The sequence below is a fragment of the Myxine glutinosa genome, chromosome 5 (genome assembly GCF_964187855.1).
Source record: "Myxine glutinosa chromosome 5, kmMyxGlut1.1, whole genome shotgun sequence".
NCBI lineage: Eukaryota > Metazoa > Chordata > Myxini > Myxiniformes > Myxinidae > Myxine > Myxine glutinosa.
Window position 1 is genome coordinate 43,842,843 of NC_136265.1, and position 24,488 is coordinate 43,867,330.

Here is a 24,488-nt window from a genome sequence, read left to right on the forward strand (position 1 = left end):
TCCCCTACAGGGAACAATAAGTAGAACAATAAGTAGAACAATAAGCAGTATTGTGGGTTTGTGGCTCCAAATAATTGGGTTTCTTTTGACATTTTATATCGGTGTCTGAAAGACCGGCAAGTACAGTTGAGGCGATGTACGACTGAACCATGACGTCGATCAGATCTAGGAATGGTTGTTCAGCCGCATTATTTAGAGGAGATGAGGTCGGCTTGTGTTGAGAATCGGCTCTTGGTGCATTTCTGTTTATGGTTGTTTTTAGTGCTGGGCGATAATCGTGATTTAGATTTTCTATCGCGATAACGATAATGCATATTTATTATCACGATAGGTGCTGCGCATGCGCAGTCGATACAACGCACCTGGAACCCACATATTGACTGCTTTGGGCGGTTAGTGTGTTTAGTTTCTCTCATAAGATATTCCCGTATTAAATGCAGCTCTATAAAATAAAGCAGTTTATATAATATGGAATGTATATTCTCCAAGATGTCATTTAAATGTTATATCGTTAAACAATAAACGTTAAAAAAACAACCAATTAATGAACGCGCCTAAAGCGCTGCCAGTGTCAATTTCTGATCCGTTTGAGTTTGCTTTGTCTGTGCGCAAAGTTGAGCACTAAAAGTCACATCTTGTTAAAGATCGACAAGGTAAGCATACTCTGTGTGTAGAGTTTTAGCTTTGAGGACAAGGACAAGCAGCTAATCATCTTCTTCTTCTTCTCCTTTTCAGTCCTCACCGTTCACGATGGACCAAATGAGTGACAAACATGGCGACGTTGTTTCATCTTGCATATCGTGAAGTTCGGTTCAACATCAAAGTTACTGTTCTTTAACAGCTACTATTATCCCATCTTGTGGGGTCGGCCGGGGGAAGCTTGGCCCAAGTCATTCACGAATCGGCTGGCCAGGCCAGACATTTGCCTACTTAGGACAGGAATTTGGAATTTGGCCATGGTGCTGCCATACTCACTTACTCTTTGCGAAAAACACCTTGGGATATTTAACGTCCACCAACCCATTCTGGCAGACGGGGGACTCCTACTTTAAAGTCCATCCGAGGGACGGCACACACATTGATGAATCACCCTGCCTGTGAAACACCAGGATGACAGTTTATAGCAGGGTCGGGATTCAGACCCAGGCTCGACAGCTTAAAGGCGAGTGTGCATACCTCTACGTCATCCTATCAGCCTGCGAAGTTCAATAACAAAGGCGTAATTTTAAATGCCCGAAGAGTGAAGGTAGTCATTGTTGTGTAAAACCAATCAGGTCCACACAACTTTAGTCCAACGGGTTGGTTTAATTGCATTTAGATCATAACATCATCCTGTAAAGTAGAAAATACAATAAGTATACGATGTGACATCTCATGGGTCCATTCATATCATTCAATGCAAGCAAGCTGGATATTCTATGCAGGCGTACCGTTAGCGAGTCTACCAGATGTAACATGTCACAGGAGAAGTCTCGGAGCACCGTTCGCAGCAGCGGGTCTTATAGTCACGCCCCTAGCGGTGTCAACGAGCAGCGAGCATCACCCCGGGTTCAGTACGAATACGATTTCACTACATTCTCCCCCCGTCAGAATTATACGGCAGCGCGGCTAAAAGCGAGTGAGCGTCAGCACGAATAGGGTGCGGAACATCAGTCGACCCAACCGTATCGGGCCGGGCGGCGAATTTCTCTGCCAGCACGCGTCCGAAATTCCCCGGGTACGGCATCACGTATCCCTGTGTCCCCGGCGTCAGAGGCGCCAACAGGGTCGGGTGACGAAGGGGGTAACTCCAAGTCGTCGGGCCCAGGTAGTCTCGGCGAGGGGAGGGTCGGTAGACTTTCGGCGATGGGAGCGTCGGGAGAGGCCATAGTCTCATAGATGGGTTCGATCGGTTCGTCCGATTCCCTACTTAGGTCGTCGACCCCGCAAGGGGCAAGGTGACGGACGGAGACAGTAGTCTCACGGCCATCAGTCGTCATCACACGAGCATGCTCAGGATTAGCCTGGAGAATCTGCACTTTGTCCACTAGGGGGTCGTACTTGCTCGCGCGAACCGCCCGTTTAAGGTAGGCCGGCCCGGGCCCAGCGAGCCAACTGGGCAAAGACCGTATACACCCCGAGCTCCTGGGGTGGTGGAAAAGTCGCTCGTGGGGAGTTTGGTTGGTTGCCGTACTCAGGAGAGCCCTGATCGAGTTCAACGCCGCAGGTAGCGACCAAGCCCATTTATCGAGGCCCCGGCTGAGGGTCCGGAGGTGGAGCATGACGGCCCTCCAGATAATCCCGTTGAAGCGTTCGATCTGCCCATTAGCCTGGGGTCTGTACGGCGTGGTGTAACTAGACGCAATGTTATTTTGGAGCAGATAGCCGCGCACCTCCTGAGACAAGAAGACCGCACCCCGGTCGGTATGGACATAGGCCGGGTAACCGAACATTGAGAACAAGTTCTGTAAGCATCGCATCACCGTGGCAGCAGTCATGTCCGCGCACGTATAAGCAAAGGGGAATCGCGAGTACTCATCAACGATAGTGAGCAGATAGCGAGAGCCGCTCGACACCGGCAATGGGCCCTTGAAATCCATCGCCAAGCGTTCCCACGGGCGTGTAGCCTTCACCAGAGTCCCCATGGGAGGGTTATAGAAACGCGGTTTGATTTCCGCGCAGATAGCGCAGTCGCGACAGATACGGCGGATATCGTCAATCGAGTATGGGAGATTCCCACACCGCACAAAATGAGCGAAACGCGTTACGCCGGGATGGCCCGCAGTGGCATGCAGCACCCGTAGGCCCTCCAAAGAGGTGATACCGGCACATGTAGCCGGTCGTGATAAGGCATCGGCGGCCTGGTTATCCTTCCCCGGGCGATATTTGATGGTGTAACAGAAGTCGGCGAGTTCGATACGCCAGCGAGTGATTTTCTCGTTCTTAATGCGCTGGGCGTGTAAGGTGTCGTACATGAACGCAACGCTTTGCTGGTCCGTGATGATTTGGAAGCTCCGCCCGAGTAAGTACGGGCGCCATCGCCGAATAGACTCGACGATCGCATACGCTTCCTTTTCAACGGACGAGTGTCTCCGCTCAGCGGTGGTAAGAGTCCGTGAAAAGAAAGCCACGGGACGCCCCCCTTGGGAGAGGGTCGCCGCGATGGCCTGATCCGAGGCGTCACTTTCGAGGACGAACGAGCCGCTCTCGTCGATTGTCGCCACGGCGGCTCGGGCGATGTCGGCCTTAAGGCCTTCAAAGGCCGTCAATGCGGCCGGACTCAGGGGGAAGGTGTCGCAGGCCACAAGGGGGCGAAGTTTCACGGAGAAACTTTTCACCCATTTGGAGTAATGGGCGAACAGCCCAAGGGCGCGCTTCAGGGACGCCCGATCGCAGGGAGGGGCCATGTCGAGCAAAGGTCGCAGATGCTCCTTATCCGGAGCGACAGAGCCATGGGTCACGGTGTACCCCAGAAGATCTATCGTGCGTAGGGAGTATTGGCACTTATCCTCGTTCATAGTTAAGTGATACCGCTGCGCGACCTCAAGGAAGCGCTTCAGATTAGCATCATGGTGCCATTGGTCATATCCACAAACCGTAAGATTATCGAGGTAGACGAAAACATCGGTTAAGTGCTCCCGCGCAACGAGGTCATCCATGGCCCTCTGGAAACAAGCGACCCCGTTCGTTACCCCAAAAGGCAATCGCGTAAATTGGTACAACCGCTGCCCCGACTCAAATGCGGTATAGATACGATCCGCCCTAGAGATAGGGATCTGGTGGTACGCACTACGGAGATCGAGAGTGCTATAGACCGAATACTGGGACACCTGTTGCACTAGCGCGTCCATCCCCGGAAGGGGGTAGGCATCCAGCTGTGTAAAGCGGTTAATCGTTTGGGAATAGTCGATTACCATGCGTCTGCGATGGGCCTCGCTGCGCACCACCAAGACCTGGGCGCGCCACGGCGACCTACTAGGTTCTATGATGCCGTCTTTCAAGAGCTGAGCCGTTTCGTCCGCAATAAATTGCATGTCAGCGCGAGAGTAGCGTCGTGATTTTACCGCGACAGGGGTGCAGTCGGAGGTTAGATTGGGGAACAGCGAAAGCGGCTGGACGTCCATTTGCGCTAGGGCGCACACCGCAAGCGCGTCGTCCGCCCCACAACAAGAGTGTCAGGCCCACCAAACACCATTACCAGACGTCCATGCAGCTTAAGAAAATCGTGTCCTAACAGAATATCAGCACATAATGCGGGTAAAACCATAAGGTGTACATCAGGGAAAACCCGTCCCTTTAGCACGAGTTTCAATCGGCATTCCCCCTTCGTGCTGAGTCGAAGCCCCTGGGAAGCCATGAAGATCCGTCTCGTAGACCTCCAGATCCGCCATCCATGCCTGAGCACAAGTCGCTGGTCGATAAAACTATCCGTAGATCCTGTATCCACCAAGGCCCGAACACAATGGCCTTCGACCATGAGGGGAATAAGGGCTTGAGCCAGGCCAGACGAGGCTGCTGGGAGCGGGACTGAGCCCCCCGAATGGGTCGGACCAGCCTCGCGGGTGGATCCTACGCCAGCAGCAGTTTTGCGGTCGTGGCCGGAGTCTGCGTTGACCATGGGGAATCCATTATCGTCATCAGAGGGCTTTCCCAAGCATTCCGGTGTTTCACGATTCAAAATCTGACAATTCTGACGGGAAAAGGCCTCCGTAGTATTTGAAATCGCCTTTTGACACTTTTGGCAGAAAAAGGCTTCCGTAGTATTCGAAATCGCCTTTTGACATTTTTGGCAGCAAAAGGCCTCCGTAGTATTTGAAATCTCCTTTGTCGGGGCGTGGGCCGCCGTTAGCTCGTGGACGACTCGAGGAGAACGTTCCGCTGGGGCTTGGCGAGGCTTCAAAGCCCCTTGCGTGGCCCGGAGTTTGGTCAAGGACACGTCCTTTGTGCCCGATGGAGGATGAGACGGTGGTGGCTGTCCGGTGACGCCCGCCAAGGACGTCTGAGCGCCCAGGGGCCCGCAGAGAGGGGCCCTCCCCTTCGAAGTCGGGTAAGGTGTCGGGCTCGGCTCGCGGGCTCCGCAATGAGCCCATTCAAGGTCGCCGCGCCCGCGCGACCGCGACCGCGCGAGTCAATGAGCCGCGAGCCGCGTGCCGTTTTCCTGCACACTTTCGCGTAATGTCCCTTTTGCGAGCACAAATGGCATATAGCGTCTCGTGCCGGACACACGACCCGGGCATGACGTGGCCCCCCACAGAAAAAGCATGCGGCCCCGCGTAAGGCCTTGGGTCTGGTCGTAACGGCAGCCGTCAGGGCTGGGTCTTCCTCCGGAGCATCCCGGAGTTCAGCGAGCGGATCCGCGTCCTCGGCGGTAGCACTCTCTGGCCGGGCGTGTAGTGTGGTGCCCGCCAAGAGGCGCGTGCGTTCGTAGGTGTTCGATTGCATCCGCGCTTCGGTGTATACTGTCCCTTGCTCGAGTGCCGTAGCGAAGGTCAGGTCGGTCTTCTCCAAGAGTTTGAGCCTTAGTTCCTGGGAGGAGACCCCTGCAATGAAGGCATCTAAAAGACGATCATCCTGAGCCTGCGCGGGAGTCCGTGGCTCCCTGACGCTGTCCAGCAAAAGCTGCCGGAGCTCCTGGGCGTAGTGGTCCATCGCCTCGTTGGGTTGCTGACGTCGCGTTTGCAGCAAATATCGTGCATACACCGGGCTTTTTTCCTTTATGTACAGCCGTTTGAGCTCCGCGATGGAGAGGTCATACGTCGCGCATTGAGCGATAGAGTTGTACACCCGGTAGTCGATTTTTGAATGGAGAGTTGCTAGCTTCGCGGCAGCCGTCGGCGCGGTCTCAGGCTCATCAAAAAGATTCTCCAATTGTCTGAGCCAGTGCTTCAGCTGCAAGCCACCATCCGGGGCTTGCGGGTCGGCGCAGAATACGGACACCGTCAGCGTCTTGTTGCCAGCCATGTCGGTAGATCTTAAATGCAATTAAGTGTTGTGTAAAACCAATCAGGTCCACACAACTTTAGTCCAACGGGTTGGTTTAATTGCATTTAGATCATAACATCATCCTGTAAAGTAGAAAATACAATAAGTATACGATGTGACATCTCATGGGTCCATTCATCTATCTATAATTCCATTAATCTCTGTGTGTATGTGTGTGTGTATGTGTGTATGCGACAACGATTTCTCGACAACTACCGGTCCGATATACTTGAAACTTGCCAGGTATATTGCTGGGGACCCGAGGATGTGCCTTTTCAAGGTTTGAAATTAATCGGACAAGTACTTACCGAGCTATGGCGATTTAGCCGTTCGCCGTTCGCTTTGGCGTTGCGAATGGACCAAAGCATTTCATGTAAATAGAGGGGGGGGTTCTGTGGTCGTTGCGAATGGACCAAACCATTTCATGTAAATAGAGGGGGGGGATTGTCACTGTACTCGCAAGCCGTTCGCCGTTCGCTTTGGCGTTGCGAAATGGACCAAACCATTTCATGTAAATAGAGGGGGGGGATATAATTTTAGATAGATATATAGTACGGGCATATATATAGTACGGGCATGCCCTAGTCTATCTATAATTCCAGTAATCTCTGTGTGTGTGTCTGTATGCGACCGCTGTTTCTCGACAACTACCGGTCCGATATACTTGAAACTTGCCAGGTATATTGCTGGGGACCCGAGGATGTGCCTTTTCAAGGTTTTAAATTAATCGGAGAAGTAGTTACCGAGCTATGGCGATTTCTTTACCAAACTCCGCAAGCCGTTCGCTTTGGACCAAGCCATTGCATGTAAATAGAGGGGGGGGATTGTCACCGTACTCGCAAGCCGTTCGCTTTGGACCAAACCATTCCATGTAAATAGAGGGGGGGGGGGGGGGGATTGTCACCGTACTCGCAAGCCGTTCGCTTTGGACCAAACCATTTCATGTAAATAGAGGGGGGGGATTGTCACCGTACTCGCAAGCCGTCCGCTTTGGCTTTGCGAATGGACCAAACCATTTCATGTAAATAGAGGGGGGGGATATAATTTTAGATATATATAGTACGGGCATGCCCTAGTATCATTCAATGCAAGCAAGCTGGATATTCTATGCAGGCGTACCGTTAGCGAGTCTACCAGATGTAACATGTCACAGGAGAAGTCTCGGAGCACCGTTCGCAGCAGCGGGTCTTATAGTTACGCCCCTAGCGGTGTCAACGAGCAGCGAGCATCACCCCGGGTTCAGTACGAATACGATTTCACTACAGTCATATTTGACTTTCTTCACAAATGGTGTTCCGTTGGAGAGCAGCTTGCTCTGTGTGTTCTGTTAGTGAGCAGCTTTCTTGGTGTGTTCCGTTAGCAAGTAGCTTGTTTGGTGTGTTCCGTTAGCGGGCAGCTTGCTTGGTGAGTTCCGTCGGCATGCTGCTTGCTTGGTGTGTTCCGTTAGCTAGCCGCTTGCTCTGTGTGTTCCGTTAGCGAGCCGCTTGCTCGGTGTGTTCCGTTAGTGAGCAGCTTGCTTGGTGAGTTCCGTCAGCAAGCTGCTTGCTTGGTGTGTTCCGTTAGCAAGTAGCTTACTTGGTGTGTTCCGTCAGCAAGCTGCTTGCTTGGTGAGTTCCGTCAGCAAGCTGCTTGCTTGGTGTGTTCCGTTAGCAAGTAGCTTACTTGTTGTGTTCCGTTAGCAAGCTGCTTGCTTGGTGTGTTCCGATAGCAAGTAGCTTACTTGGTGTGTTCCGTTAGCAAGCATATTGCTAATGCTTGCCAAGCCAGAAATTCTGTGTCAACACTTTGCAAACTGCTCGTCCAGTCACTCGGCAAAGGAGCAAAGCGATTTCATCCAGGTAAAATAAGGTTTGGCAACAAATTGCAACAGAATTATGAAATAAAGAGTACAAACACAGGTAACTCTATGGCTATTGAGTTTGTTCTTATGTGGATTGTTATTGTATGTTACATGGTTCTCAAGGCACTAATTACATTATTAGCCCCCATTGGACTTAGTCCGAAATGGGGCTTATGGATTTGGTCTCGTGCGACCGTGTGTCTGCAACCATATCTCGGAGATCGTGTGTGGACCGATTTTGTTCATACTTGGCACACAGACAATACATGATAGTATACATCTGCACATCATTTTGTTTCACAATGTGATCAAAGGTGGGCGACTGGCGGCCATTGTAGTTGAAAAAAAAACTATGTTCAACACGTCCTCAACCATTTATCGGACATGCATTTGCCGATGTCGTTCAAACTTGGCATACACATAATGAATGATGGCTTACATATGCTGTATGTAATATGGTCATTTTTTTAGATCAGAACAAAGATGGCCGACTGGCAGCCATTTTGTTACTTAAACGTGTGGCCAACAATTTCTTGAACATGCATGGTCCAATTTTCTTCAAACTTGGCACAAAGACAATACATGAGTATACATATGCAGATTTCGTTTTGTAATTCGACCAAAGATGGCCGAATGATGGCCTTTAACTATGTACAGAAAAATTACTGAAACCACGGTAGGGGCTACGACATTTTGTGTCTTTTTCTTCTTGTTTATATTATGATATTGTTGCGGTTTTGAGTTTTGTATAATAAAGGTTAAATTTCCCCCTCATAGTTAGTCACACAAACAACACGTAGCCTCGCGATAGTGCAGTTATCTCTTAGTATTTGTGAGCACAGTCCTTTTCCTGTGTTAGTTTTGCGTTGAGTAGAATGATGAGAGTAGGTCCTTCTCATACTTCCATTGCCTTATCCCACCTCCATTGTCTTATGCCTCTTACGCCTCTTTGTGCTGCCTTTGGCTTTTTGGCACGAATTAACATGAGGCAGGCCTAGCAGGTCGGGTCGGGACCGAATGAGGGCGGCGAAGAAGCTGACGGTAAGCGCGAGCCGCCAATCACGGCTCAAAGGGAGTGGCTGCGGCAATGCGTCACAGGGCGTGGTTGGCACGTTCGAGAAGGCTCAGGGCCTGTCGATATAACCCGTCGCGCAAAGCCCCCAGGAGGACTGACGAGGAGGACTGACGAGGAGAGGAGGAGTTGAAGGAGCGCGGTCAGCAGTAGAGTTTGAGAGATACGAGATCGGAGAAAGACGCGCATGAACCAAGATACGCGCTCATATTAAAGTGACGCTCGGTTGAGCTTGAAGCCGAGCCGCTATAGTGCATTGGGTTACGTGAGTGATAGCGCGCTGGTTGCTAAACGCGCTGTGGAACCGCCAGCCGTGCCGAGAGACGCGTACATTCCTTTGCACCTTCCTGCCTCATCGGCTGCCTTTTGGTTCGGGAGACACGCGACGGGGATCCATCCACCGCCTGCTTGCCATCATCGCGGGACGTGTTGTGACCGAGGAGAGCCAGACGGGGCCGTTCCTGGACGACCAAGCCGGCGCGTTTGGCCTGAACATCATCCTGCCTGCAATTCCCTTTGTGAGTGTGAACGGGCCCGAGTCTGGGAATTAAGAATAAGACTGCTTAAGTTCTGCTCTGTGTCTCTGCTTCTACTGATCGTTATACATAATATTGGGAATAATAATTAAACCTGTGTTCTTCCTTCCATTCGATTGTTCTTGTATTTTCCATCATTGACTAAGCGTGGTACGAATAGAACCGCTCGAATCGGGGTCCAATATCAACGGTGACTGCATGGACCACGTGGTACGCAATCCGCTCGGTGTACTCAAATTACGCGTGGCTCGTGCGAGGCTTGGTTCCCCGCTTCCGTGGCGGCGCAGGTATTTAGGTACGAGCGAGACTTGCTCCCGAAACCCTACCTTGCGTTTGCCCGGAAGAGGCGTTTCAAGTCTCTCGGTTACGCCAGGCCCAGAAAGAACAAGGGGCTTAATCCCCCCTTGGTAAGGGTAAGAAGGGCGGTGGAAAACCGTAACAATATTATCGTGCTAATTGTGATAATGTAGTCCATTATTGTGATGTAGGTTTTTCCATTATCACCCAGGCCAAGTTGTTATGGATGTGTCATGTGAGGGAGCAAGAAGGTTACCTTGGGAAATGGTTAGTTTTATTTGTTAACAATGTCATAGGGGGACCGAAATGTTGTGTTGAGGGAGTGAGAGTGGAGGAATGGTGTAATATGTGTTGTGGAGATGGCACAGGAATGGTGGGTAAAATGCCCTTTGCTTGTTGCCGAGTTTTGCTTGCTTGTTTTCACCCCTGTTTGTCTGTTTGTGAACAAGATATCTCACAAAGTTGTGGACGGATTCGGCCGAAATTTGGTGGACAGGTAATGTATGTGACAAGGACAAATCCATTTTTGGTGAAGATCTGAATATGGATTCGGATATGAGAATTATTTAATTTATTAAGTGATTCTTCACCATTGAGTTTTGTTTTCAAAAATAATATAAATAATATAAATAAAAACGACCCAAAAATAATATAAAGCATGATATTTCAAACAGTGTGGACAAGTTTTGGCAAAACTAGGTGGGCGAGTTGGTTAGGTGACAAGAACTAGCCTATTCGATTTTGGTTCAGGTCCGAATCCAGATCCGGCCTATCAATGGGATACAAAACATAAACTTCAGCCTGGCGGAGGTGTGCACTCTACCGAGTGACGTTCTAGTACCTTAATTACTTTGTGATAACTTGTGAACAAGACAAAGGACACGTCAGAATCTCCTATTGTCTTGGCAATCAGCTAGTTGTATTTCATTGGTGTACTTTGCCATAAAGACATTAAGGGACATCGCTGTAGTATTGCATTGATTGAAAGTTCATGCGTCGGCAATAGAAAGACCCACATGCTATACGGGATCATGAACGTGGATTCCTGTCATCATGAGCCACGAGTTCAGTTCGGAACACCAATAGGCCAAGCCGTAAATTCTCAGCACAAATTGTATTTCTGATGTGTTTGACATATTCCCGAAAAAAATCATTTTTTTTTGACTGTAGGGAATTTCAGTCTTCGCACAAGCTGGGAAGTGGCCCTGTGCTGTGTGCAGGAAGGGTGTTGGAGTGAACTCCATTCAATGTACAATGTGCGCTGAGTGGGTTCATCAAAAATGTAGTGGTCTGAGAGGGTCATTAACCAGTGTGGCAGCTACATTCAAATGTAAGGTGTGCACAGAGGGAGCTGCAGATGGAGGAAATGTTGAGTTGGATCTTGGAGATGGCGTGAAGCTAGAAGGTGTGAAAACATTTTGCTACCTCGGAGACATGCTGAATGGAGAAGGTGGATCAGACTCGGCAACGGTTGCTAGAGTGAGATGTGCTTGGAAGAGGTTTCGGGAACTGAGTGGCGTGCTGATGAGGAGGGGAGTGTCGTTGAAGCTGAAGGGAAAGGTGTATGCTGCATGTGTGGGAAGTGTTATGATTTATGGGAGCGAGACATGGGTAATGAACGTAGAGCAGCAACGAAGGCTGGAAAGGGTGGAAATGCGAATGGTTCGATGGATGTGCGGAGTATCGTTGAGAGAGAGGAAGACAAATGATGAATTGCGAAAGATGATGGGAATAGAGCCTGTGATTGATGCTGTGAAGAGGAACAGGTTGAGATGGTTTGGTCATGTGTTGAGGAAGGATGAAAGTGACTGGTTGAGAAGAGTGATGGAAATGAATGTAGAAGGAAGTCGAGGACGGGGAAGACCGAGAAAGACTTGGCTAAAGATGGTGGAAGAAGAAATGCGGGCAAGGGGGTTAACAAGGAGAAATGCAGAAAATAGGGCAAAATGGAGAAGATTGTCATGGGGACCGCAAGGCTAACCCCCGCTCTAGCAGGGAAAATGGCCTTAAAATGCATGTTGTTGTGTTGTTGCACAAGCTGGAAAAGCTTGAATGCAAACTCTGCAAGTCTAACAGGGTGGCCGCCCGAGATCGTACGAGCCTCATCGTGTACTCGTTATCAGTACCAAGATGTGCCGCAAATACTTAGAATAACAATAAACAAGACAAAATGCTTGTGTTCAGCGTTGAAGGGGGGGGGGGGGGAGGGGGAGGAGAAGTGGATCTTCATCAGACTTGGTTACGAATTGCGAGAGGTGGATCTTCATCAGACTTGGTTACGAATTGCGAGAGGTGGATCTTCATCAGACTTGGTTACGAATTGCGAGAGGTGGATCTTCATCAGACTTGGTTACGAATTGCGAGAGGTGGATCTTCATCAGACTTGGTTACGAATTGCGAGAGGTGGATCTTCATCAGACTTGGTTACGAATTGCGAGAGGTGGATCTTCATCAGACTTGGTTACGAATTGCGAGAGGTGGATCTTCATCAGACGTGGTTACGAATTGCGAGAGGTGGATCTTCATCAGAATTGGTTACGAATTGCGAGAGGTGGATCTTCATCAGACTTGGTTACGAATTGCGAGAGGTGGATCTTCATCAGACTTGGTTACGAATTGCTTGTGCGATGCCAGCTTTGTGAAATCCTCGAATCATTGCATGTGCTCATCTTGTCAAAAGCCTTAAAAGGCCTCTCCATGCTTTGGTTCCACCCTCCTCTCTTAAGCTTTCCACTTGCCGGATCGATGTTACCTTTGCTCAGTAAATCCTTGACCTCTTTGTTGGCCTATCAATATAATGTGCCCGTTGAGGTTCCGTGTCTCTCTGGATCCGATAGTCTCAAGGTGCACTCGGCCTTCTTGAGGCAGTGAACTGGCGTCGCGAATCTCCAGCCGATGTCCTGTGGCCCACATGCCAGGGGCCTACACAACGCCATGTGCCACCTGTAACAAGTACTCATGATTTGTAAGAGCACACGCGTGGACATATTCTCCAAGGGGAATAATCGTGCATCATAAAAATGTTGTGGCCATTGTGCACTTTCTTCACTCCCACCAAACATAGTCTGCAGAGAGATACTTTGTTCTTGTTAATCCCTTAAGTTAAGTAAATTGGCAACTGCAGCTAACGTTGTTAGTTTGTGGGAAGTGAAACCAGACATTTCGGTGCAAACGACTGGGAAATATTTCTTGCTTCGAGGTTTTAAGGCAGAACGATTGCCCTGGATTGTCCTGGAGCCCGTAAAAAGACTTTAATTGAAACAAGTCAGGAGATGACAATGGTTCACGAGCGAGCGGTATTCAATGACAAAGGACGGACTATAACCGAAACAGGCCCGGACTGGGGGGTCGGGGGCCCACGTGGTGGCGAAAACCCTGAGTTCTATTCAGACTACTTTGAAATGGCCGTCCTTTGTGACCTTTAAAAGTCAAAACCGACATTGAAAATATATAAATAGGAATGTATTATCTGTTATGAGACTAGTTAGCTACATAATACCGAAAATTTGGTTCGATTCCGACAACTTTGAAAATTTGACCTTTGTGACCTTCAAAGGTCAAAGGTCGAATATTACTGACCTTGGAATGAGATAGAAAATAATGTATAATCAGTTATGAGGTTAGTTAGCTCCACAATACCAAAAATTCGGTTCGATTCCGACAACTTTGAAACTTTGACCTTTGTGACCTTCAAAGGTCAAAGGTCGAAGATTCTGAAATTTGTTGGAAAACTTGTATTTCATGATGTGTGTGATATAAGATAATGTACGACATTTCACCCTATCAGGAAGCGATCAATGTAATAAAACCATCAAAAATCGCATCAAAATCGCATCGCAAAATCGCATTTGATGCAATCGCATCAAAAAAATCAAAACTCCACCGCCACCCACTCTATCCTGACAAACTGCATCACTGAAATAAAATCCTGGCTTCAAATTAACTTCCTCAAACTTAACTATGATAAATCTGAAATAATCATCATTGGCCCAAAAACGCTCATAAAATCCACCAATAACTTTGCCCCCAACATCGACGGTATCCCAGTATCCACCTCTTCTCACATCCGGAATCTTGGCATCATCTTTGACCAAATCCTCTCCTTCGACAAATACACTAAACAGATCACAAAGACAGCCTTCTTTCACCTGAAAAACATTGCCCGTCTCCGTCCATTCCTCTCCTCCATGGCTGCAGAAACCCTCATCCACGCCTTCATCACCTCCCGTCTGGACTACTGCAATAGCCTCCTCTATGGTTCACCCTCAACAATCACCAATAAACTCCAATACATTCAGAACTCCGCTGCCCGTCTACTCACCCATTCCTGGACCCGTGACCACATCACCCCCGTCCTTTACAAACTTCACTGGCGCCCCATCTCCCAGAGAATCCAGTACAAAATCCTCCTCTTGACCTACAAAGCCCTCCATAACTTGGCCCCATCCTACCTGGCTGACCTCCTCTCCAGACACACTCCCAACCGCAACCTCCGCTCTGCTGGTACCAACCTCCTGACCCCCCCACCCCCCCATCCGGACCAAATTCAGATCCTGGGGGGACAGGGCCTTCTCCATCGCTGCTCCCACCCTCTGGAACTCACTACCTCACACCATCAGAGACTCCTCCTCACTCACCACATTCAAAACATCACTCAAGACCCACCTGTTCAACACTGCATTCAACATTTAACCCACAGCATTTAACCCCTGACTATCTCTTCTCCTTCTCCTTCCTTTTGCTTTGAATATTTACCAATTGATTTTTGTCTTTTTGCACTTGTTTTTTTGTACTCTGTCAAAGCGTCTTTGGGCTTCTTGAAAAGCGCTATATAAAATAAATGTATTATTATTATTATTATTAAAAATCGACTTTTCTAAATTTTATGACCTTGTGACCTTGACCTTGGGGGGAAAATGAAAAATCGAGCTCCGTCGGGCTAGACACATGACATTGGCCTAACCAAATACCGAAACCCCTGTCAGATTCCACCAAACCCCTCGGAGAAGATGTAGCTTGAACTCGATTACCCCCTAAAAAGACATCTTTTTCGGGCGTGGCTCCGCCCACAAAGGGCGCAATACGCCCACTTGAGGCAGGACACAACTCGATCATGACATCAACCTCACACCCAAGTTTCATCAAATCGGATATCATTGGGTAGTTATGCTGCGGGCAGACAGACAGACAGACAGACACAGACAGACAGACACAGACAGACAGACACAGACAGACAGACACAGACAGACAGACACAGACACAGACAGACAGACACAGACAGACAGACAGACACACACAGACAGACAGACACACAGACACACAGACACACAGACAGACAGACAGACAGGCACACACAGACAGACACAGACAGACAGATAGACACACAGACAGACACACAGACAGACAGACAGACACACAGACAGACACAGACAGACACAGACAGACACACAGACAGACACACAGACAGACACACAGACACACAGACAGACACACAGACAGACACACAGACAGACACACAGACAGACACACAGACAGACACACAGACAGACACACAGACAGACACACAGACAGACACACAGACAGACACACAGACAGACACACAGACAGACACACAGACAGACACACAGACAGACACACAGACAGACACACAGACAGACAGACACAGACAGACAGACAGACAGACAGACAGACACACAGACAGACAGACACACAGACAGACAGACAGACACACACAGACAGACAGACACACAGACAGACAGACAGACAGACACACAGACAGACACACAGACAGACAGACAGGCACACACAGACAGACAGACAGACAGACACACAGACACACAGACAGACACACAGACAGACACACAGACAGACACAGACAGACACAGACAGACACACAGACAGACACACAGACACACAGACAGACACACAGACAGACACACAGACAGACACACAGACAGACACACAGACAGACACACAGACAGACACACAGACAGACACACAGACAGACACACAGACAGACACACAGACAGACACACAGACAGACACACAGACAGACACACAGACAGACACACAGACAGACACACAGACAGACACACAGACAGACACACAGACAGACACACAGACAGACACACAGACAGACGCACAGACAGACGCACAGACAGACGCACAGACAGACAGACAGACGCACAGACAGACAGACGCCCAGACAGACAGACGCCCAGACAGACAGACGCACAGACAGACACACAGACAGACACAGACAGACACACAGACAGACACACAGACAGACACACAGACACACAGACAGACACACAGACAGACACACAGACAGACACACAGACAGACACACAGACAGACACACAGACAGACACACAGACAGACACACAGACAGACACACAGACAGACACACAGACAGACACACAGACAGACACACAGACAGACACACAGACAGACACACAGACAGACACACAGACAGACACACAGACAGACACACAGACAGACACACAGACAGACACACAGACAGACACACAGACAGACACACAGACAGACACACAGACAGACACACAGACAGACACACAGACAGACGCACAGACAGACGCACAGACAGACAGACAGACGCACAGACAGACAGACAGACGCACAGACAGACAGACGCCCAGACAGACAGACGCACAGACAGACACACAGACAGACACAGACAGACAGACACAGACAGACGCACAGACAGACAGACGCACAGACAGACAGACGCACAGACAGACAGACGCACAGACAGACAGACGCACAGACAGACAGACGCACAGACAGACAGACGCACAGACAGACAGACGCACAGACAGACAGACGCACAGACAGACAGACGCACAGACAGACAGACAGACAGACGCACAGACAGACAGACGCACAGACAGACAGACGCACAGACGCACAGACAGACGCACAGACAGACACACAGACAGACACAGACAGACACACAGACAGACACACAGAGACAGACACACACCCATGACGAATATAGTGGTCACTCTCTTTGATAACTCGTTAAACAACACATTTGGCAGTTTCACTTCTGCTTTCTGTGTCCTGGTAAGCTGCAAAATTAAAACCATCTGCTGTGTCCCAGGATTGAATGCAAGCCAACCGCCACCCTTCCCTTACTCCCTGCCCTATTTTCACTGCGAACAAACGACCTTGCCCGAGGCCTCTGTCAAGTCTCCATCGTTGCTGGGTGGATTTATACTTATCTCTGCCCATAGAAGGTTTGTTTGTGTGCAGGATATCTCAAAAGGTTGTGGATGGATTCAGATGAAACTTGGTCGTCAGGTTTGGTGTGTGACGAGGATGAATTGATTCAATTTTGGTTTCGGTCCGAATCCAAATCCGACCCATCATTGGGATACAAAAAGTAAACTGTTCAGTCTGACAGAGGTATGCACTCCTTCGGTGGTGGAAGTAACGACGTTGAGGTCACAATTGGAATCAAAATTTTTTACGCACAACATTAAATCATGTAAAACACTTAATACTTTTTATCTTTCTATAATTCACCAAATGTCTGTCCGTCTGTCTGTTCCCAGGTACCGCAAAAACGGCTGAACCGATCGCAACGAAATTTTGGGTGGGTAATCCTGGGGACCCCTGGAGTAAAATAGGCTATTAAAGCGCGGTGTTACGCGCGCTGTTTGTAAACAAGGAGGAAGCGGACAACGCGGTAATTTGTAAGAGTCTTTATTCAAGAGCTCACTGTAACACTGAACTCTCAGGGCTGCGCGCCCCGTGTATATCGTGAGGCCACGCCTCTCTCCCGGGCGTGGTCCACCCCCACTCGGTGTGCGGGGTGATGTCACCACGTCAGTGCTTTCGTGTCCGCCACACGCGCCCCCCCAGAATCCCCGCGCACCTGAAGGGCCAGTTTGCGGGGCAAACGGATGACCCGGCCGAAGCGCCCCCTGGCGACTGGCGGCGTCTGGGATGCAGGGATGCCATCTGGGATGCCTACGGCTGCCCCTGGGATGGGTGCAGGACCGGGGGGGCGGGGCTGGGCGGTGCCGGGGGTCCGCCCGCAGGGGGGCGGCCCCGACGCGGGGGTCGGGCCACTGGCGGTGGATGGTCCACGTCGAGGTGGGCCGGCTTGAGGCGATCCACAGAAACGCGGTCAGGAGTACCGCCGATGTCCAGGGTGAAGTGCTTCACCCCGGTCTCCAGCACGCGGAAAGGCCCTTCGTACGGGGGCCGCAGTGGTGTCCGGTGGGCATCGTGGCGGACGAAGACGTACTCCGCCGTGCGAAGCTCCGGGGCGACGTGCGTCGGTGGGAGCCTGTGGCGTGCCGTTGGCACCGGGGCGAACCTCTGGGCAGTCTCCTGCAGAGCGGAGCGCTGCTGTGCCGCGGACCATGGTGCCGTGGAGTCGGGGAGGAACTCGCCCGGCCGGCACCCGCAGCGGTTGCCCGAAGACCAACTCCGCCGCGGATGCGCGCAGGTCCTCATTGGGTGCCGTCCGGAGGCCCAGCAGGACCCAGGGGAGCCTGTCGACCCAGCCGCCGTCGCGGAGGGTGGCCCGGAGGGCGGCCTTCAATGAGCGGTGAAATCGCTCACACAGGCCGTTAGCCTGGGGGTGGTAGGCCGTGGTTCGGTGCAGCTGGACCCGGAGCCCCTGCGCGACCGCCCCCCAGAGCTCCGAGGTGAACTGGGGGCCGCGGTCGGACGAGATGTCTGAGGGGGCGCCGAACCGGGCGACCCAGGTGGCGATGAAAGCCTGCGCGACGTCCGCCGCCGTCGTCGACGCCAAGGGCACGGCCTCCGGCCACCGGGTGGTGCGGTCCACCATGGTGAGGACGTGGGTGAAACCCCGCGAGGGGGGCAGAGGTCCCACCAGGTCCACGTCCACGTGGACGTGGTCAAACCGGTGTTCCGGCACCGTAAACGGGGCCAACGGGGCCTGGGTGTGCCGGTGCACCTTGGCGCGTTGGCACGCGAGGCACGTCCTGGCCCAGCCGCGGACGGCCTTCCGGAGGCCATGCCAGACGAATTTGTCGGCGATCAACCTTTGGGAGGCCCTCGCGCCCGGGTGGGACAGGCCGTGGATGGCGTCAAACACCTGGCGCTGCCAGCCCGCGGGCACGATGGGGCGAGGCCGCCCGAGGGAGACGTCGCACAAGAGGGCCGCGCCCGCGCCGTCGAACGGCACCTCGGTGACGCGGAGGCCCGTGACGGCGGTCCGCAAGGCCTGGACGTCGGGGTCAGCGGCCTGGTCCGCTGCCATCCGGGCATAGTCGATGCCGAGGTGGACTGCGTGGGCGACGGCCCGGGAAAGGCAATCCGCCACCGGGTTGTCCTTCCCCGCGACGTGCCGGATGTCCGTCGTGTACTCGGACACGGCCGAGAGGTGACGCTGCTGCCGGGCCGACCACGGCTCGCTGACCTTGCCCATCGCGAAGACCAGCAGCTTTTGGTCGACGAAGGCCGTGAACGCACGGCCCTCGAGCAGATGGCGGAAGTGCCTGCCGCCAAGTGAAACCAGAGCAACTCGCGGTCGAAGGTACTGTAACGGCGTTCGGGCGGGCGAAGCTGCCGGCTAAAGAATGCCAGCGGTTGCCAAGCTCCACGCACCCATTGCTCATGCACCGCGCCCACCGCGTAGTCCGAGGCGTCGGTGGTGAGGGCGATCGGCGCATCGGGCGCCGGGTGCGCGAGCATGGTGGCGTTAGCCAAGGCGAGCTTCGCGCCCGTGAACGCCGCGTCCATCTGCTCGGTCCAGGTGACGTCGCCTTTGCCCGGCTTACCTCGGAGAGCTTCGTGCAGGGGGCGCAGGAGCTGGGCGATACGGGGCAGGAACCGATGGTAAAAGTTCACCATGCCCAGGAACTCCTGCAGCCCCCTGATCGTGCGGGGGCGCGGAAACCCCTTCACCGCCTCCACCTTGGCCGGCAGGGGGACGGCTCCGTGCCTGGTGACGCGGTGCCCCAGAAAATCGAGTTCGGCGACGCCGAACCGGCACTTTGCGGGGTTCACAATCAGGCCATGCTGGCCCAGGCGTTCGAAGAGCGTGCGGAGGTGGTGTAGGTGCTCTTCGCGGGACGCGCTGGCGACGAGGATATCGTCCAGGTAGACGTATACAAAATCCAAGTCGCGCAGGACGCTGTCCATCAGCCGCTGGAACGCCTGAGCCGCATTCTTCAGACCAAAGGGCATCCGCAGGAATTCGAAGAGCCCGAACGGCGTGATGACCGCCGTCTTCGGGACGTCCTCCGGCCTGACGGGGAACTGATGGTAACCGCGTATGAGGTCCACCTTCGAGAAGAAGGACATGCCCGCCAAACGGGCGGAAAAGTCCTGAATGTGGGGGACGGGGTAGCGGTCGGGGGTGGTGGCGTCATTGAGACGGCGATAGTCCCCGCACGGTCGCCATCCCCCGCCGGGCTTCGGCACGATGTGCAGCGGCGACGCCCAAGCACTCTCCGAGCGCCGAACGATGCCTAGTCGCTCCAGGGTAGCGAACTCCGCTTTTGCTACCGCCAGCTTCGTCGGCTCGAGGCGGCATGCCCGGGCGTAGACCGGTGGCCCGACGGTGGGGATGTGATGGGCCACCCCGTGCTTGACGGCCCCCGCCGAGAAGGTTGGCCGCGTGAGGGCGAGGAGGCGGGTGAATTCGTCCGCTGCCGGAAGCGTACAGATCAACGTGGCCGGAACCGAACCGTTCAGCAAGCCGCTTGGCAAGCCGCTCGGTGAGCCGCTCAGTGGGCTGCTCGACGAGCTGGGCAGCGCACAAGCGAGCGAGCTGAACGTCTCGGCCTGGACAAGACGTCTGTGCTTTACGTCGACCAGGAGCCCATTTGCGCACAGGAAGTCCGCGCCAAGCAATGCCATGGGCACGTCGGCGGTGACGAACGACCATCGGAAAACCTGTCCTCCGAACCACAGAGAGAGGCAGCGTTTTCCGTACGTACGGATGGGCGTCCCATTTGCGGCAAGCAGCGCGGGGCCCCCGCCCGCGGCGTGCTTGTCCGACGTACCGGCAGGAACGACACTCACCTGCGCTCCTGTGTCGCACAGGTAACGGCGCCCGGATAAGGTGTCCGTGATGAACAGCAGGCTGTTCGAACGGCCGGCGCTCATTGCCACTATCGAGCGCCGGCCCGGGCGTTTCCCGACCTGTTGAAGGAGCATGGCGGATGATACTGTTGAGCCTCGTGGCCGAACTTGGCGTGGAACCAGCACCAGGTGGTGAAGCTGGAGGAGTGCGGCTGGCTCCGCCAGGCCGGCGGAGTTGGCGGTGTTCCCCGCGGTGGCGGTTTTCGCCGCGGCGGTGGGCGGGGCGTGGCGGCGGCCACGAGGTGCGTGTCAGCATGCTGCGTATGCTGTGTAAGCTGATGCTGTGGATCAGCATCATCAGCAGCATCAGCCTCGAGGTCTGTGATGGCCGCACCGACTCTCGCCCGCGTGTCCGAAGCCGCGAAGTACCTGTCCGCCGCGGCGGCCAATGCTCAGGGTTCCGTTAGCACGGTCCCGGCCAACGCGAGGCGTACCTGTGCTGGAAGTTGGCGACGGAAAAGCACCCGGAATAGAGAACCAGGGGCTTCGTCGCCCAACAGTGACAGCATATGGTTCATTCGGACCGACGGGCGCGTGTCGCCGAGCTCGGGGAGATCCAGGAGGCGGTCGGCCCGTGCGTCCTCCGTGAGGCCGAACGTGGCTAGGAGCAGCCGCTTGAGTGCCTCGTACTTGTGGCCGTCCGGTGGGTGGCGAAGGACGGACACAACTCGAGCGGCCGTGCCGGGCCCGAGGGAGGCGACGACGTGGCAGTCGCGCGTGTCGTCATGGGTGAGGCGCAGAAGCTGAAACTGAAACTGGGCTTTGGCTTGGACGAACCAAACTTCGGCCTGGGCCTCCCAAAATTCGGCAAGTTTAATCAACATCGCGTTGTTGGACATGGCAATGGCGTCGTGTTTGGAAGGATCGCTATGGCAGATCCAACGTCGAGGGTCACCAGTAAAGCGCGGTGTTACGCGCGCTGTTTGTAAACAAGGAGGAAGCGGACAACGCGGTAATTTGTAAGAGTCTTTATTCAAGAGCTCACTGTAACACTGAACTCTCAGGGCTGCGCGCCCCGTGTATATCGTGAGGCCACGCCTCTCTCCCGGGCGTGGCCCACCCCCACTCGGTGTGCGGGGTGATGTCACCACGTCAGTGCTTTCGTGTCCACCACACTATATTTTTTTTCCAGTTTTTCCAAACACGATGGAATAATATTTACCGATATGAACTGTGATGTGGCTGTTATTGAAATTCTACAAATACTGTTTAGATTTTGATGATTTGCGTGTGATATGATTTATCGGATGTTTATATAAATCGTTTACAATAAAAAAAAGCCTTCAATTTCTGATATTTTGCTTTTTCATTTGGGCCTCCCAATTGAAGCCTCGCCCATAGGGCAGGTACCATAGGGCGGGTACCGTTGCTCGTAAGTATAATTTTCCAAATTACCAAATTGCTGTTTCCATGGAAACTATTGTTTATTTTGCATTTCGCAAGTATCGTGCACGACGTCTTTCTTGTTTGTTTGTTTTATTTATCCCAAAGCTTCCCATTGTAACTTATTTCTTCGCCCTCTCACCAGGGAGGAACATCAGAAACACTCTCGAAGCTGCAGGTTTTTAACAAACTTACCATCCTGGGAAACACTCACTCTGGAACAGTTGATTAAGCTGGAGAATGAGCGCATGAATAATCTGATTGTGAGTACATGAAGGACCATGTAATTTTTACATGAGAAATTGAGGTCGGGGTGTACAAAAAAAAAAAAAAAAAAAATTGAGGGGAGGGGAAAGGAAAAAAGAATTGAAGGTTGAAGAATGAAGTCTGGGATGAATGATGGGATAAAGGGATGTAAGGAAAGGGACGAATGTGGGCACGTGGCCAAGCAGTGCTTGCAGGAGTTGGGATAAAAATATAAATCTGCCAGTTTGCTTATGTATTGAATAAATGGCACACTTGTAGATTCTTGCAAATGATTAGTTTGTGCAGAGCTACAAGTACCCTGTATTCCGCATTGATAATTATATGTGAGGCTGTAGCTTCACCTTGCGTCTGCCATCCTGGTAGCAATTAAAGATTGCACATTAGTCAGGTTCACTATGTTAACAAATATAATTTCGTTCAAAATTTTGAGAGATTAGCAAACCTGTACATTTTTGGAATCATCAGAGCATGGAGAATCCGAAAATCAATGTTGGCATTTGCACAGACACCTGCATGGCCGCCATTTTGGATTTTCAAAATGGCCGCCATAAAATACATATTTTGCGCTATCTCGGCTTCTCGTCAACCTAGAAACTGAATTAAATATCCTAATCCTATGTTTTCTGGATCAAGGAATCCAATAAAGGCCTCAAAATAGTGCTCAGGATTATAGAAAAGCAACAAACAAAGGTAATTGAAAACCATTGTCTTTATATTTGTGATATAACTGTAGTACATAATACATGATATTGCAAGTCCTTTGAAGTTATAGGTATGTATTTATAAAGCAAGAAAGCAGCCTTGTTAGTATCAGATTGAACTATAAGTCCTATACACAGGATCTACGAGGTCTACACCGTTCAGAAATATGCTTTTACAGATCTTCATCACTGTCCTGAGTGTCATTTTCGCAAAAGTGTCTATGCAAATGCCAACATTAATTTTTGGATTCCTCATGCTCTGAATATTCCAAAAATGTATAGTTTTGCTAATGTCCAAAAAATGTGAACGAAAAAACATAATGAACCTGACTACATCCCACGAAGTGATATTTGTCTGCTGTTGTTGTTTTGTCACAGAGGAAGGTTGATTCGCAACACACTGCTGAGTTTGAGGCAAAAGTCCAGGAAGTGAGAATTAAATTGCAGAATCTTTGAGCAGGCAGGAGAACATGGTGGTGCATTTCAAAGCCAAGTCATCTCTTCATCCCACATCGTCTTCTTACCTTTGCTCACCCCAACTGTTGCAGCACATCTTCGTTTTTTTTTTTTTCTTCCCATTAATTTTTTTTACCTCCACTAATCGGTGACGTTTTTATGTTTCCTCCGAATTTTAATTTCCTATCTTTTTAGTAGCTTGTTTTTTGTTTTTACCATTAAAGTTTAACATTGGAGAAAAAGAACACTCCCTCCTTCCGATTTTGGTGTCGTGGTGCCATTTTTGCGGAAGATATTTTTCTGGTGCTGGAGAGTTCCTTGATGCCAAATTAACGTGCTGCCGTGAGCAACTCTCACCTACCCATTGCCATTCGCACGCCGTGTTCGCATTGATTTGGAATTGCGACCTGACCTTTTGCAGAGCACTTGGGCCAAAATCCAAAGTTGCTGTCGCGTACTGCTGAGCCGTGTCGCGCCAGAAGCCTCCTCGTCACACTTGCAGGACAAACTCTCGGGTTACCTCTGAAACAAATGCCTCTGTACCAGGTACGGGGACTTGGTGGGTAAGGAGGACACTGAACTGGTGTCCTCGAGGTCGCTAGTTCAAATCCCGTTGTAAACTGCAACATTTTAAGGATTTAAATTCTCAGCTTTTGTAACCCGAGCTCGTCTCGAGAGCACAACAGGTTGCTATTGGGTTGTTGGTAGAAGTGAAACTGGATTGCAGGTGATATCCGAGTAGGGGTGGGGTGATCTACTTCCCCGTCGTTTCGACAACAATTTCTGCATGGACACATCGAGGCACGCAACTCTTTACCTTTACTTCAACCCGTCCCACATTGTGGAGGAGAGATGCTGTGCCAACTATTTTGCCCTTTGCACAA

General features: G+C 51.5%; 1 protein-coding gene across 1 annotated transcript in view; it reads left to right on the plus strand.

Moving 5' to 3' along the window:
• Positions 1-23,865, plus strand: part of LOC137427599 (baculoviral IAP repeat-containing protein 5) — a 44,135-nt gene extending 20,270 nt beyond the window's left edge. The window contains exons 3-4 of the mRNA XM_068117205.2: positions 22,326-22,443; positions 23,527-23,865. Coding sequence (XP_067973306.1) covers positions 22,326-22,443; positions 23,527-23,604 — 196 coding nt within the window. The 3' untranslated portion in view covers positions 23,605-23,865. The remainder of the gene's footprint in view (positions 1-22,325; positions 22,444-23,526) is intronic.
• Positions 23,866-24,488: the final 623 nt, after the last annotated feature.